General features: G+C 32.2%; 1 protein-coding gene across 2 annotated transcripts in view; it reads left to right on the top strand.

The window, feature by feature from the left end:
• Nucleotides 1-284: 284 nt before the first annotated feature.
• Nucleotides 285-17562, top strand: part of LOC111680693 (protein bric-a-brac 1) — a 98278-nt gene continuing 81000 nt past the window's right edge. For both annotated transcript variants that reach the window (XM_046952383.1, XM_046952382.1), the window contains exons 1-2: nt 285-503; nt 643-4272. In XM_046952383.1, coding sequence (XP_046808339.1) covers nt 2467-4272 — 1806 coding nt within the window. In that variant the 5' untranslated portion in view covers nt 285-503; nt 643-2466. The remainder of the gene's footprint in view (nt 504-642; nt 4273-17562) is intronic.

Below are 17562 nucleotides of genomic sequence, written 5' to 3'. Positions count from 1 at the left end.
GCATGTGTGTGTGTGTGTGTTTGTGTTTTGCTTGCATTGCCTGCTTGTCAACGATGTTCATTCAACGCTACCACTTGTTTAACGAAATTGAGCAAATAGAAAATATACAACGAAGTAGCAGAAGATATTGCAACGTAGAATCTGCAGTAGTAGCTGCAGCAACCGAATACATCGTCGCCGTTATTGCCGGCTTTAACAATATGCAGGCATGTTGCCTTGCTGACTAGATGGCGAAAAAATTCCTTAACATGGAAAACAAACGCGCCGCAAACTTTACGTTTTTGGTTATTATGACTTCGAAACAAAAGATATCTGTTGGTTGGTTGGCTGACTGAATGACTGGATGGTTGGTTGGTTGGTGAGCGCGTAAAAATGCTCTTTGTATATTGACAGTTTACATACGTGCATTTGTAGATGTAGCAGTAGTTGTTGTAGTAGTCGTAGTGTTGCATTAGTTCAGTTGCTTGCAATTTTTCTTGGGCCTACGATGTCGTCTATGAGTTGTAAGTATAAATATTGAGAAATGCATTCGTTGCATGACTTTGTCTGCGCGTATGTGTGCGTAAAAATGTGTATGTGTGTTTTTGTTTCTTCTTTGCGCCAACTTACGTTTTTGTGTTTTTGTTTTTGGTTCTGTTTAAGTCCTCTGTCGCAATATTTTCCTGTTGGCGCGTTCAAAACATCTCACTAGGAACGTTGGGTGAGCAGTACACCAACAATACCATCATCATCCTCACCACTAGCACCACCTCAGCAGCACCTCCATCAGCTCAACGCGAAGTTCAATACTTTCGCTATACAGGCTTTACTTTGTATTTGGCAGTGCCATGGCAAGTTGTTATACGTAAGGAAGTAGTTTTCTAATTCTTGTTGGTTGATTTTAGATTTAGACGCCTATTGTAACGTCGTAAACGACGCATTCGCGTCAAATTCAAATCGCACATTCACAATCACAACGACATCACCAACATCTACACCATCAACTACAGCAATATTTAGCCGAAAAAAACATTAGAAAACTTTTGCTGTTGCCGCCTCGAAAAAGTTATTGTTTGTGGAATTTTCAAACTTACACATGGTCTTAGAGTGCCTCCATTTAAGAGTGGTGAGAGTGTTCATGTGTGTGTTTGTGTGTATCTTTGTGTGCAAAAAAACAAAAAGAAACCAACAATTCAAGAGCAGTAAAAGTAGCAGAAGAATTTCGAGTAGTTGTACGTACTACTACGTGTATTTGTGTGCGTGTGTGTGTGTCGATGTCGTAGTTATAGAAGTATCGAAAACTAAACTAAAACTGCTTAGCAAAGTGCGCCTTCTCGATGTCGGTCTCGTCGTCGTTTGAGTCATCACCAACCATCATCATATTGCATGGTGCCTTCATTTGTTGCTGTTGATGTTGTTGTCGTTGTTGTTTTCGTTTTCTTTTCTGTTTGTTGTATGTGCTTCAGTTTTTCCCCATACAATACATACAACAATTTTTAAGTTTGTTTTGAGTTTTCCGTATTAAAATGTGCGAAACAATTTCAGTCTAAATCAGACGGTCGTGCTGAGAAGACTTTTACGTTAACACAGACAATTTATACGAAACATTCGAGATTGTGTTTTTGTTTTCCCAGAATCATTTTTTCCATTTGGCTCTGTTTGGCCTGTTGTTTGTTGTCGTATGTTTTCGCAATGTTCTTGCCACACTTTAACTGTTTTATGGCTGCTACTGCTATTGTTGTTGTTGTCGTTGTTGCTTTTATCATTGCACACTAGTATAAGATTTTAATTATTAGTGAGCGTGAATATATCTGAGTGCGTATGTGTGTGAGTGAGTTTGTGTGTATGTTATTCACAGTGAAATAATAGTCGTTGAAAGGGAGATTAGTATCGGGTACTCGACTGAATACTATTGCAACAACTACCACTTCTGGTACTGATACTTCTACTAACACTAATACGCAGCTCTAGTGCTCGTGCTCACTTATACACCTACAAATATCAACAAAATATCGATTCGTTGATCTACGTACCAGCCATATGCCACATCAATACACTAACATTAATAGCAACTACAACAATAACAGCGTAATGAATTTAAAAAATAAACAATGTTGCGACTTGTAAAACATTAGCAGCAGCTCTAACGGCAGAATTGTTTAAAATAAAGAGCGCAAATTTGCGTGTTCATTAACATCGTTTCGCTAATTTTTTCGACAAATTCGCGCGTGTTACAAAAAAACAGACAATTCTCTACTTCCGGTTGCAAAGTAATGAGCACAACGAAGATGCTAGTGTGCGTATAAACTGAATTATTAAAAAAAAAAACATAAGAACACAAAAAACAAACACGTTATCGTTTATGATGTAGTTCGCGATAAATCCCGACTGGGGATGAGTTAAACAAAAAAGATAAAAAAGTATAAAAAACGTAAATTATTGCTACATTACAATTACAATAGTCAATAACTGTGTTAATACATAGTAATGGATACAAATAGTCCTCCACCACGTGCTGTCAGCAGTCAAGCGCCAGCCGCCACCACAGGAGTTAGGGAAGTTGACTCACCGTTTAGGGAAACACAGGAAACAAAGCAAAATTCACCCCGACCTCCTTCAAGACCCTCTTCTGTATTGCCTCACTTACTGGCTTCTTTTGTTTCCAGTCCCACAGCATCCTGTAGTAAAAAACCAAGTCCCGACAGAAGGGATGAAAGCCAAGGAGGAAAACGCAGTCCTACAAATGATACTTCTTTGAAATCACCCACAGCACTCTCCGATACAAGTCCCTCTACTCCTATTTGTGGTATGCCACCTTTCTCACCTCAATCAGATAGATCATCTTGTGGCTCCACGTCTGCCACAGCGCCCCAACAGTTTTGTCTACGTTGGAACAATTACCAAAGCAACCTTACCAGTGTCTTTGATCAGTTGCTACAGAATGAGGCATTTGTGGATGTAACTTTAGCTTGTGATGGACGTTCCATTAAAGCTCACAAAATGGTTTTATCAGCCTGTTCGCCCTACTTTCAAACACTGTTCTCCACCACACCCTGCACACATCCAATAGTCATAATGCGTGATGTCAACTGGTTCGAGCTTAAATCTATTGTAGACTTTATGTACAAAGGTGAAATAAATGTGAGTCAAGAGCAAATTGGTCCTCTACTAAGAATAGCCGAAATGCTGAAAGTAAGAGGTTTGGCCGATGTCAGTAATATCGGAGGATCGTCGGCTCATATAAGTGCACGTGCTCAGGAACCACCCAACGAAAAGGAATTGTATTCTACACAAACAATAATGGACTCACCGAAAAGACATGACATGATCACTTCTCCCTCAACGAAAAGACCTCCGAGCCAAAGCCAGGATTCTGATAATGAAAGATCCGAAAACAATAGAGATATTTCTTCGTTGGTCGAAACAGAGAAGAAAAGTCGTTTGGAACCCGCCGATTGGGATATAACGGGTTCTGTAAAAACTACTGAGAGTAGTAATTTAGAATTAAGATTATCGCCCTTGCAACATCAACATTTACTGGGTAGAAATGTTCGAAAACGTAGATGGCCGTCCGCTGATGCAATATTCAATCCGCCCGAAAGTCCACTAAGTAGTTTAATAGCCGCTGAGAGAGCCGAACTGGAAAGGGAACGTGAGAGAACGCGTGAACGAGAAAAATCTAGAGAAGTTACTCTCTTTACACCACCCATACCTGTTACTTCTTGTTCTTCCGCTGCCACTTCCAGTCTTAACAGCGGCGGCATGAGTACAAATGTATTGGACACCAGCGTTTTAATGGATATAACGTCTCCTTCGCCCACACCCACACCAAATTTACTTCCACCGGCAAGGACTCCTTCGGGCATGCTGACGCCTTCACCTCATTTACAGATCTCACAACATCAACATCATTCTCATCAGTCACTTCAATCTCATCGCTCATCACCTGCCTCGTCTGTTACTTCAACACACCCGTCCAGCATTTTAAGTAGACCTTTAACGCCCTCTCCCGCCAGTGTGGGACACGCTGGGCCTAGCAGTAGCCGTTTGGGAGAAGGTGGTCAAATGGCTGGCGACTCTCATCGTTTTCCACTTGGTCCAGCACAAGCTGCAGCCATGGCAGCAGCAGCTGCTCAAATGGATTTAGGCGGTACATCATCTTTGGGTATGAGGCCACATTCCTCCTCAACAGGTCCTCCTATGTCAGCAGGACCTGGACATCATACTTCTTCATTAGTAGATGATTTAGAAATAAAACCAGGAATAGCAGAAATGATACGAGAAGAAGAAAGGGTGAGTACATTTTCAATTTTTTTCCTCTAATCTTTCGATAATGATTACAAATATTTATGTAGAATTTTCAAGTTTTAGTAAAACTTTTTTCACAAACCATTTTAAGCCGATTTATAGCTTTTGTTTTGCTACTCCATTCGCATTTTACATTCTACATGAATGTTGCGATCAACGTCTTAATTTTACACACACTCTTCAACTGAACACACACAATTATTTATTAAACACACTGCACACAGTGTTTTTGTACAAATGTCATGTTGTTGTCATTTGTTGAGTCATGCAACAGCTCTTACAGAACTAGACTTGTTGTTATTATTCTCTCTTTTTGTGTGTGTGTTTTTTTTTTAAGTGTGTGAGGGCATGCGGGTTTTTTTACATTGATGTTGTTAGAGTCGGCGCTAATGTTGATGTTGGACTTGTACATTTTAAATTCTTTGACGCATGCGTAGACGTATATTTAAGTGGCTGATTTGTAGGCCAATGAAGAATTTTAAGTCTAGCTGGTTTGTGTAGAGTTTTTCATTAAATGCAATGCAGTTTTTAAAAAAAAAAGACTTGTGGGTTTGTTACGGAAATGATTTTTATTACGAATGGTATTATATATGACATTGTTCAAATGTCTGCCGCAGAGACGATCGTATTAACCTGTACTCAATTTTTAAAACTGTGGCATAAAATTTCAGAAATTGTTTTAAAATTTGCGACTTTTATCAGTGTATGTATGTACCGACGGCAATTTGATTTGAAGAAGTTTATTTTCCATAAACTACATATATATACTTCTTTGGGCCACCAAATATTTCCTTCTATCTTTCATTATAAAATAATATGAGGAACACACTATTTAGATTATTAACCTGTAATAAGCCTTTTACTTGATCAAAAACTAGATAAAAGACTAGTCCATAGATTAGATAAAAGTCGAATGTATAGATTAGTTTATAAAATCTATCAAAAAGTATTTGGAAGATAATAGACCTGTCTATACATATAGTTTAGCTTATTAACGTATCTATGGATTTGTGTATTGATTTATCTATAACCTAGTAACGATTGGTCTATAAACTAACCTGGATTAGTCTAGTTTATAGATTAATAAACTAGTTTATAAATTAGATAATTAATCTAAAGAATTGTTAAAAGACTAGTTTATAACTAAAAGAATTGACTAGTCTTAAATACATTCCAATTTATCTGCTAATTTGAAGATTTCTTAGTCAATCGACAATTCTTTGGATTAATCTATTGATTAGCCCTAGAATAGCTTGTTAATACGTATATTTAATAGTCTATAAACTATTCTGTTTACTATAGAGTGTCAAAATATAATCTCCACTTAAGATGTAGTGAATTTGGAATCAAATAAAATAAACATCCCTCCTATGACAAGCCTGTGTTAAAATCATCACTTCTTCAGGTCTATTTCAGTATTTCCATGAAGTAAATTCTACTTCTTTTATGCTTCTTTGGAAGTTCTTTTTTTGCTGGAAAGTCTTTACCAGTTTATGGACAAGTTAATGAAGTAGTTTAATTACTAATCTATGGATTAGCATACGGATTATATATTTATACTTGTTTATGTTATGTTTCATGTATAAAAGAGTAGTATTACTTATTTTTTATTCAATCATTTTGGAATTTTATATTGGTTCAATCTCATTGAATCTGTTTTGATTCAATTTTAAATCCCACCTTCTTAAAAGATAGGGGTATATAGTTGGTGTCATTCCGTTTGTAACACATCGATATATTCGCCTAAGACCCATAAAAGTATTTACATTATGTGTCCCTATTAGATTCTGAGACGATCTAGCCATGCCTGGGAGTATATTTTCTTTTGATAAGGTTTGTTTGATATTGAAAATATGAAAAATCGGTCACGTTCTCACACAGCCCCCATACAAGTGTCCTCCCCAGAAAACAGTTCTAAAAAATTTTATGAGATTCGGTCCATAATTGGTCTCCCTCAGAAAACTGGCTCAGAAATACGACTACAGCAGAGAAATTCAATATTGAAAAGTTTTGTATTAGCCAATCTCTCTACAATCTTTTTTAAGGATCGGTCAAAAATTTTCCTACCTTCCCATCATAAATTTTGTTTAGCGCTTATTACTGGTTCAGAAATGAAAGTACAGCGATGATATTCTATATAAACAAGTTTTGTATGAGCCATAATCTCTCTACTTACTTTTGTGGTGATCTTGTGAATTGACCCTACAACACACCAATTAGATACCCTTTAGGGAATTACTTTAACGCTTATTGCAGGCTCAAGAAAGAGAATACGGCGATAAAATCAAACATAAACAAGGATCAAAAAATTAATTTACTTCTTTCGAAATATAAAGTTCGGCATGGTTGAATATAACATTATTACTTGTTAATCCAAATTTCGGTTTAATTTAATTTTAATAAGGGCAGGTTTTTCTAATAACGATAATCTGCATATTTCGTTTAAACTTAGTTTAACTGATAACTGTGTTTTACGGTAATCAGTTACGTTACTTATTAACTTAGTTTTAGTCTCTACAACTCATAAGTCTATAACTCTTAAATCTATAAAGTCTGTCGAAGTTTGTTCCGAGTTCAATCTAAAAGCAAGTTAAACCTAGTTTAAGTGAGTAGTAGTGAGGCACCCAGGGTAAGCAAGTAATTTACATATATTATAAATTTCTTACATTTAAAAAAACTTTTCATAAAAGTTAAAAAAAGACACTTAAGCTATTTTGCAGGCAACAAGAAATTGCAACAACAAAATTTTATGAACTTTCAGATCTTTCAAATGTAAACAATTTAAATTGATTTTATGTAATAATTATTATGAAAGAGATTGTAGTTTATTAACATTTTATTATACATTATACATAAGTCTGGGTTAGCTTAAGAAATACAATTTATTCTCTTATGTGTCATTATATTACAAATAAAGATGATCCTCATGGTCGATCTTCTTTGTCTTAACTCAAACTATAGAATTTTATACAAGTTTAATAATAATTTATTTTTTATTTCTTGCTGTTGCATTACAGCATCATTAAGAGAGAAGGTTATTGGGGGGAAAAAAGGAACAGAAGAGTAAAACTTAAATATTGACAGATGAATTCTTCTTTTTTTTTATACAATTGAGTGTGCGTTTATGGATAAATACGAACATCCTCAAATACACACATCGATACACATTAATACTCCACTACACACACTAGCAAACTAATGAACAAACATCAGTAGTAATACCAATGCAACCAGTAACAAAAACAACATTCATTTAAACGAATTAAATGTAAAAGAATCAATTTATAGTATTTCGGTTGTGACTGTGGATTTCTTCTTTTTTTTTTTTTTGTCTTGTATTATTTTTTCCCATTTTTTTTTGTTATAAATTTTAAATACAGATAAAAAGAGATAAGTGTCAGGTCGTTTGGTCGATTTGGTTGTCAGAATGCCTGTATGAATGTGTGGATGGATATATTATTCGTATTTATTTATGTACGATCGAGAGTATTTATGTATGAATTTTGTAAATGCAAGTGAGTATTTCTCTGTGTGTGTGTGCCAGTGGTAAGCAAAAGGGGATTTTATACACCGCATGTCTTTTAGGTTTTGATTAATTGCATTTTTATATTGGTGTGTTATTTTTTATTTTTTAATTTTTTTTCTTCTTAACAAAATTAATGCATCTACATTTATATAATAAATAAGTATAAATATACTTATTTATACACATATTATGTGTTTGTATGTGTATGGTATAATAAATATTATTGTTATATATATTTTTATATTTATTTATTTCTTAATACTTTTGGTATTTCGGCTTGACTTTCGAGAAGTTCATTGAATCATTTTAATAATGTTGCTTGGTGTGCAGTCTGCATCTTGTTGGTTGTAGTTTTTTTTTTTTTGAATATAAATAAAATCGTTATTTTAAATGTGTACAAGTAATTTTGATTAATATTTAATTAAGTTGAATTTAAGGTATTTGCAACATTCACTAAAAAATAATTAGTTGTTCTTTTATAATGCTCATTAGCAGGATCTTTCAGATAAGCAAACGTTGTTGTTTTTGTATATGAAAGTTTAGAGTTATTTAAGTTTAAAAAATAATGACAGTACTTTTGAAAATATTGATGAAAGGTCCGACTTTTGTTATACCACTAGTTAACTGGTTTATTTTATAGAGTATGAACTAGCATATTGACTAGTCAAGGGACTTGTCTAAAAACTAATATGTCAACTAGTTTTACTTATAACTCTATGGGCTAGTTTAAGGTCGAAACTATGAACCAGCGTATTGGACTACTCTAGTAAACTAAGAATTATTCTATGAACTAGTATATAGACTTAACTGATCCATAGAAAAGGACAAGTCTATTATTTGACTAGTCTATGGCCTTGCCTGAAAACAAGTTTATTAAATATTCTGTGAATTGACTACTATTAAGTAACCAGTGGACCTGTCATTTGACTGGTCTTTAAGTCTTTCAAGTTTAGGGACTAGTCTAGGAAATAATATATAATCTAGTCCATTTACAAATTTATTAACTACTTAGTCTATGGACTTTCCTATCATCTAATCTATAAGTAGTGTATGGACTTGTCTTTTAACTAATCTATAATGAAGCCCATATACTAGTCAACGTACTTGTCGATTACTTCCTGAACAAGACTATTAGCAAGTCTATGGACTTGTCTAGAAACTAGTCTATGGCTTATTACACTATTCAAAAATATTGAAAATTTAATTATATATCTTTGATAATAGGTTATGAAAAAGACCCCTAGTCTATTAATAAATCTATAAACTAGTCTATAGACTAATCTAAAGAACTTGTAAATGAATTAGTCTTAGAACTAACTTGTAAAATGATTCATATTATAGAACTAACTTGTAAAATGGTTCATATTATATGTACTAGTCGATTTAAAATCTAGTCTATGGACTAATTAACCTATTATCTAATATATAAGTAGCATACACTTGTATTTTAACTATTCTATGGCCTTGTCTTAAAACTAGTCTATGGGCAATATATTGAATAGTCAATAGTCTATTCTATTAACTGATCTATGAAATATTACCTTCATACAATTAGATATCTTATTAAACACATTAAATATTACCGGTATTATTATGAATTGAAGGCATTAATGCTCAGTTAAATTGTCAAACATCTGAGAGGAAAAGAAAAAGTGTCATAAATGAAAATCAAATACAACCTTCAAGAACAGCAGCACTTGTCATACAGACTCTTAAACATTTATTTAAAAAAAATTAAACATTTCCCAGCAAACGTTCAGAAGTAAATGTTACAAAAAAACTCGATTATTCAAATGTTTAATAAAAGAAATTTATATTAAATTGATTCCAACAAACTAGAACTATGATTAGTTAAAGCGACTAGTTCAGATATCAGCAGCTGAATGTCTATTTTATCAGGTTTCCTCTATAGAAAATGCATTAAAATTAGAACAAGCCTAAAAGTCAGTCCCAAAGTAAATTTTAAGTAAGTTTTAACTCAATAAGACAACAAATTGCCAGCTTAATTATAAAACATATTCGCTGGGTTATTTGCAACACACAAACAACCAAAAATACAAATACAAAACGAATCTAACCAACTGAAGCGTACTGAACCACCAACGCCAGCCACTACCGACAAAATCAAGTGTCGAGTGTAATGACTTTTGTCGTTTGGGTTAAGTGGATTGTTGGCTTCCTTTCCTTCAATTGCTTTTGTTACTGATTTCTAAGACTGTTGTAAGTAGTTTTGCACGTGAGATATTGTTGCTGCTACTGCAATGCTGTGTCAAAATATGTCTTACAAAATAGAATTTTCGATGTGAAATTCTAATAACAATAATAATATTCTAAATGAAAATATAACATTTACATAGATGCAACTACTGAACTTAGGGTGGTATTTACAAATAAGGGTTAATAGAAAGTTACTTTGTTAGGTAGTTAGTTAGATAGGTTTGTTAGAGAAGTGGATAGACAGATAGATAGATAGATAGATAGATAGATAGATAGATAGATAGATAGATAGATAGATAGATAGATAGATAGATAGATAGATAGATAGATAGATAGATAGATAGATAGATAGATAGATAGATAGATAGATAGATAGATAGATAGATAGATAGATAGATAGATAGATAGATAGATAGATAGATAGATAGATAGATAGATAGATAGATAGATAGATAGATAGATAGATAGACAGACAGACAGACAGACAGTTAGTTATTTAGTTAGGTAGGTAGGTAGTTAGTTATTTAGTTAGATATTTAGTTAGTTAGTTATTAGCTTCTAAAATATTCATATTATGGTCTCAATATTCATAATTTGGTTTCCAGTAACCATATTATGGTTTCTACTAAACAATTATTTAAAAATATTTTTCATCGTTGTTCTGCGTTATTATTTAATTCCTAAATAATCTGAATACTCCTCGTAATGCCATTACCAACACAGCCCGCTAATATTTCTTGTATTAAATCTTAATAACGTTGCTCAATGTTGTTGCTTTTGTCTGGCGTATTGGTTTTGTGGATTTATGGGCATAAATTATTTGTGCTGACTTTGGAACACACAAAGAAATAAAATATAAAAATAAATAAATAAAATAAATTGGCCCAAGAAACTAAAGCTGATTATAAGACACAGATGTGTAAAATTTTTAAACATACAAATGTTTCTGCAGTGTTATACATGCCCAGCGCAAACTTATATTTAAAAGTAGTAAGTTAAGAAAGCCGATTTTCACATCTTATTCATTAGCAAGTCGTTGCCGAGTTTTTGCTGGGTATAAAAATTCATAATTTTTATTTGCACTAATGCAGATATATAGAACCTTGCCCGTCGAGAAGAACAAGTAACGCTTTCATGAAAATATAAGCAGTATACTGGTTACGCACTAAACTACTTGGCAGGCTTTAGAAAATTAGCTATGTTTACAATTCTACCCACTCAGCAGAGTTCAAGCTACAGTTAACACTTACCCCCTTTTGCACAAACAAAATTTTTATTAAATAAAGGTTTATAAAACAACATTTCTATACAGAATCTATTTTATTAACCGTTTTTAAAAGAAATATTTTGTTTTTGAATTAGGGGGTTAATCTTTCTATATTATAATTAAGTTTAATTATTTTTGTTTAATTATTCATTAAAAAAATTCTTTGGTTTGTCCTTTGGTGCGATCATTTTGTTTGTCTCTTTACGTTTCAAACTTTTCAACTAATTAAGTTCAATGTTTTTCTTTTAACAATAAAATATTTTTTGAAAAAGATATAAAGAAATTTTATAGCATGCGAGTGAGTTGCTTGTTTTCAATAAATGTATGTATGTGGTTCCATATGTTGTGCAGATGTTTTATCTCCAATTCCACCAAATGAAGAATGGTTGTTTATTATCAATGAGAAAAATTATTTATTATGTTTTTTTTTTGAACATGTCTTATAAACAAAATAACTGCAGATTTTTCTTTTATGGTGGACAAACTATTTTAAAAAGGAGACCAAGTTATAGAAATTAATTTATTACCGTAAATGTACGTGAAAAAAATCCATATAATTCGCCGTTTTTTTTTCATAACCAAACCAAATAAATAAATTATAAAAATAATAACATTTAAACATATTTTATCATTAAGATAATAAAACTATAAAACAACATTTACCCTTAAATGTACATATGTATGTATAACTTTTTTTAAGTGTTTATGTGAATTTGTTTGTGTATCATAAAAAAATGCAAAATAATATTTTATTACCTTTTTGCATCATACCATTTTTTATATGAAAAATATATATTTTTATCTTTGAGAACTAACAAACGACCTGGAGATTTCAACAATCTCAAAAAAAGAGCATCAGCGATTATTGTAGTGACTTTAGTGTAACATTGTAGCGGTTTTTGTTTTAAAGTAGAGCGATTTTGCACAGTTCCGATTGTTCCCAGTTCCTTAAATTCTCTTCAATTTGATCTCTAATGGGCGATTATTCTATTCTCGTTAGACAATCTTAGATTCGCACATGCATATATTGATCTACCTAACTAACTAACTAACTTACTAACTAACTAACTAACTAACTATCTAAGTAACTAACTAACTAACTAAATAAATAACTAAATAACTAACTAACTAACCAACTAACTAACTAATTAACTAACTAACCAACTTACTAACTAACTAGAGTGTGATACTAAAACCGTTCTTAAAATCTTCGCTAATATTCTTAGAATCAGTATTCCCACTCTTCGTAAAAGCATAAAATGTCTTAATCAAATAAGCGTTTTTTCTTTCTTATACAATACCAAAAATAAGTTGACACCTCTGTTAACAAATTATTAATGTTGAATAGAATTCACAGGAAAAAGGAGTTTTTCTGATTCTCGTACTACCGCACAACACAGCAACTGCAACTATAATAAGGTAAGAAATAATAACAACAACAAAAAAAGAGAAACATTTGTAAAATATGATGATGTTAAATAATACAAAGGATAAAAAAGAAAACAACAACACAAAAAGATTCAACAAAAATTACACACTGAAACTAAATGAAGATAAACTCGATCAACGAAACAACCAACAACGACGACTCTGACTCTCAAATTGTATGAAAAACAAAAAACACATTCTTTAATTTAGTTGAACAACAACAAAAACAACAGCACAACAATAATAATAACAAGAGCAACAAACGAAAAAAAAAATTGGAAATACAATAAACATAAATATAAAATAAAATAATAAAGAATAAAAAAAAATAAAAGAAAAATTATATATAAATAAAATAAATAATATACATTTGTACTTAAATCGATGGATGTGTTGTAGTTTGTATGTAGCTGTGTATGATGATGTATAGTTTATGTGTTGTGTTGTATTAAGAAAGGAAGGGAACAACAGCAACAACACAAAGCCAAGGAGGGAGCTGCAAAAGAACAAATGTAAGAGTCAGAGAAGAAGATCTACTTATAAAAAGTATACATTGTTATGATTGTTTTTATTATAACGATATTTTGTTGTTGTTGTTGTAGTTGGTGAGGTTGGTGGTAGTTGTTGTTGTAGTGTTCTGGCTGTAATTTATAATTTTTTTATAACGATATATAAATTTTTTTGTTTTGTAGTGAAAAAAGGGGCAAACAACTTATAGGGAACAGTGGGGCAAAGAAAGGTATTTGTTAAAATATTTTATGTGGATTTTTTTGAATTTTATCAAAACTTTAAGTATTGACCTTTGTTAATTATGACCTTTTCTAGGATTTCTGGTAATAAATGAATTGCATGCCAAAAGGACTGCTCGTAGTTTGAGGTCAACAATGAATCAAACCAATTTTGCATCTACCAGAGCGAGAAAGCTTACTACATCGACCAAGAAAAGAATACTAAAATGGTGCTAGGCCTGGACTTTAAGAGGGATTTGAAAATTTTTTTAATGACTTCTTTCTAAATAGTTTTTAACTGTCATTTAATATTTAACCGACAGTTGTCACATGCTTTTATATGAAAAATATATATTTTTATCTTTAAGAACTAACAAACGACCTGGAGATTTCAACAATCTCAAAAAAGAGCATCAGCGATTGTTGTAGTGACTTTAGTGTAACATTGTAGCGGTTTTTGTTTTAAAGTACGGCGATTTTGTACAGTTCCGATTGTTCCCAGTTGCATCAAACAGTTTTGTATTCGTGAGGATAACTTCCTTAAATTCTCTTCAATTTGATCTCTAATGGGCGATTATACCCGAAAGAATATTGAATTTTGGTTCCTTACAGATCTATACGGGTTTAGATTAAACTTTAGATGAACTGATATTACCCTAACCCCCTTATTTTATAAAACACTTCACCATGCATCTGTTAGCGCTGTTAGTATTGACCTTTGTTAATTATGACCTTTTCTAGGATTTTTGGTAATAAATGAATTGCATGCCAAAAGAACTGCTCGTAGTTTGAGGTCAACAATGAATCAAACCAATTTTGCATCTACCAGAGAAAGCTTTCTACATCGACCAAGAAAAGAATAGTAGAATGGTGCTAGGCTTGGACTTTAAGAGGGATTTGAAAAATTTTTTAATGACTTTTTTCTAAATAGTTTTTAACTGTCATTTAATATTTAACCGACAGTTGTCATATGCTTTATCTCTTTCCGCATATTTTGAGAGCTTTTCAGCCAAGGCTCGATTCAAACGCATATTTCTGCATATGTCACCTTTGATGATCTGGTCATATTTCCATTAAATACCGAGCATTACCTTTAAACTGGCCTTTATTATCCCACCCCATTATATGAATGTTAAACCCGTGGAACAATTTAACTATATAGTCGATCACACACAAACGATGGAACTCAATCACTTTAAGGGGTTGTATCTACGTCGGCATTAAATCAAAACTCGCTAGAGTTGCCTAGTGTTTGTTTTTTTAAACAATGTGAATAATTCGCCTTATGTGTTCCATCGTTTTCATCGCGCATTAGGTGGTTTTAGCGACTCTGTAGTGGAGCTATAACAGCACCAATTTATGACGATTAACAACAATTCCTCCCCACTGTGCAGTGCATTAGTTGTATGAGTGTTCGTAAATTGCAGCTGCGTAGGAAATAATTCTTAAAAAAATTTAAGTTTATGACGATGAATGGATTCGTTTTTCTTTAATTTGTTCAAACACTGACGGTCAGACAAATAAACAAACGAATGAACAACTAATAATAAACGTTCAAACGCTCAGTTATAAAATACTAAGGAATAAACATTTTTTTAAAAAAGTAAACTTTCTTTAAAATCAATATGACTCGAGCACACACACACACAGACACACTCTAATGACCCTAAATTGTTATTTTAACTCTTAAACTAGTGAATCGTAATAGCGGCATATTTTCTTAGTTGGTAGATAGATTGAGGATCGAGGCAAAGATGACGCAACTGACCGATCAAACACGTTGATGATGCATTTCGAATGCCACACAAATTGTAGGGGAATCCAAGTCATAAATATAAGAAATGAAAATAAAATAAAATACTGCCATTCATTTTTATAATTCGTTTGTTGTATTTCTTTTCTGGCACAACAATCCACGAACTTATTTTGTTTTATTTTTATAAGTCATTTCAACGAAAGACGGCCAGTTTTAAGATACAATTCGATGGTTTTGAGATGATGAGGACTACGACGACGAGGATGATAAAGATGAAGATGATGGGAATTCATGAACATCGAACTCTTTCAATATTTGTAACACACAAAACAAAAACAGAAGTATTTACAAAAAAAAACAACATAATCTGAAACAGAACAGACGTCTTTAGATCTCTCTCTTTCTCAAAAGTTGTGTTGCTGTTGAGTTTGTTATGATGGTCAATAACATACAAACAGACTGACGGACATTTAGTATGTCCATCCGTCTGTCGATTTGTTGCTTCTTCCAGTCAATCATTTGGCCGCTTGTTTGCTTGCCGTTACGTTTGTCTGTGGTCGGTAAGAACACAACAAAATTATAGAATCTTTGCTGTTTTTTTGTTCTTGTTGTTGTTCTTGTTGCTGGCATAGTAACTGCTGTGTTTCTTATAGTTGTTGTTATTTATCATTTAATTGATTTCTGGAGTATTTATAAAATTAAAGAAAAAGAAAATAAAAACAAACAAAATTTTTTCAAAATAATTTACAACATGCGAACAACAACAAAAATAACACCAACAACATACATATGACTCTTTTAATTTTATAAACAAATACAACAGTTGCGGCTGCAGCACCGTGATGTTAAGTCGGCAGATCGAGATTTTATATCAATTTTTTAGAATTGCTTATTTAGTTGATGGTGCTTTTCTAGGATTAGGATTATTTATTTTATGAGAATTACGTGGCAAAATATGTATAAAAATTAAAATAGTATTGAGATTAGAAAGCATTTTGAATACTTGGAAGGTATCACTAAGTAAATATACATACAAGGAGCACACGAAAGGCCACAAGTTATCTAGACTAGAAGAGACTAGACTATACACAAGACTACAAAATAGAATACAGACTTGACTATACACAAGACTACAAAATAGAATACAGACTTGACTATAAACCAGACTACAGGCTACGTTAAAGACTAGACTATGAACCTGACAAAAGTCTAGACTAGACTATCGACTAAAATATCCATAGACTATACTAGACTATAGATGGAAAAATGACTAGAGTATACAATAGACTGTAGACTAGGCTATAAACTAGACAATACAGTAGTCTATTCTCTAGTTTCAGGGATTAGACGATGGAACTAGACAATGTCTAGTTTATTAGACTATGGATTAGGCTAGACTACATACAAGACTATAGACTAGACTATAGACTAGACTATAGACTAGACTATAGACTAGACTATAGACTAGACTATAGACTAGACTATAGACTAGACTATAGACTAGACTATAGACTAGACTATAGACTAGACTATAGACTAAACTATAGACTAGACTATAGACTAGACTATAGACTAGACTATAGATTAGACTATAGACTAGACTATAGACTAGACTATAGACTAGTCTATAGTCTAGGTTAGAATGAAGACTATAGGCTAGACTATAAACTAGACTGTAGCCTAGCAAATGTTGACAGAGTTTCCATAGACTTATGATCTGGTATATTAAACATTTCCTAAAAAATTACCAACTAATCATACCTGCCAATATATTATAGACATAGACATACACAAATACCTTTACATGTGTATGTTTGAACGTTTTTCTACAAAATTAATGTATGACATTTGTATAATATATTGTATTAATAAATATGCATTTATGCAATAACAAAAAAATAATAAAATAACTTCAACCATCAAATATAACAAAAAGTATTACAAGTACAGCAATATGTTTAGAAACAAAGGTAAACAACGTAAGAAAAGTACGTTTAAATATAACAAATAAAATTTATAGAGAAAAAACCAAATAATAGAGAAAATAAGTAATGCAAAGACTATTTAGTACCCTACAGACACTTATATTCGATAACAAATTTTTTTGTCTCTAAATGTTTGAGTGTTTAAACAGAGCGAAAAAGATGTTTAAATATGATACACACTTGGTTCCAAATTGGCAGTGTTTATAATTTGTTTAATAACATTCGTTATCAAAATGACGTTGTGTTGTAAAAATGACAACAATATGCACTAGGAGTACATTTATGACTACATTTACATACTCTGTAGGGTACACAGTAAAGTCTTTATAAGGAAAAAACCCTACATAAATACATTTGTTCATTTAATA

This window comes from Lucilia cuprina, chromosome 5, assembly GCF_022045245.1.
Source record: "Lucilia cuprina isolate Lc7/37 chromosome 5, ASM2204524v1, whole genome shotgun sequence".
NCBI classification, from domain to species: domain Eukaryota; kingdom Metazoa; phylum Arthropoda; class Insecta; order Diptera; family Calliphoridae; genus Lucilia; species Lucilia cuprina.
Note: the sequence above shows the minus strand (reverse complement) of the source record. Positions and strands in the feature narration are given on the sequence as shown.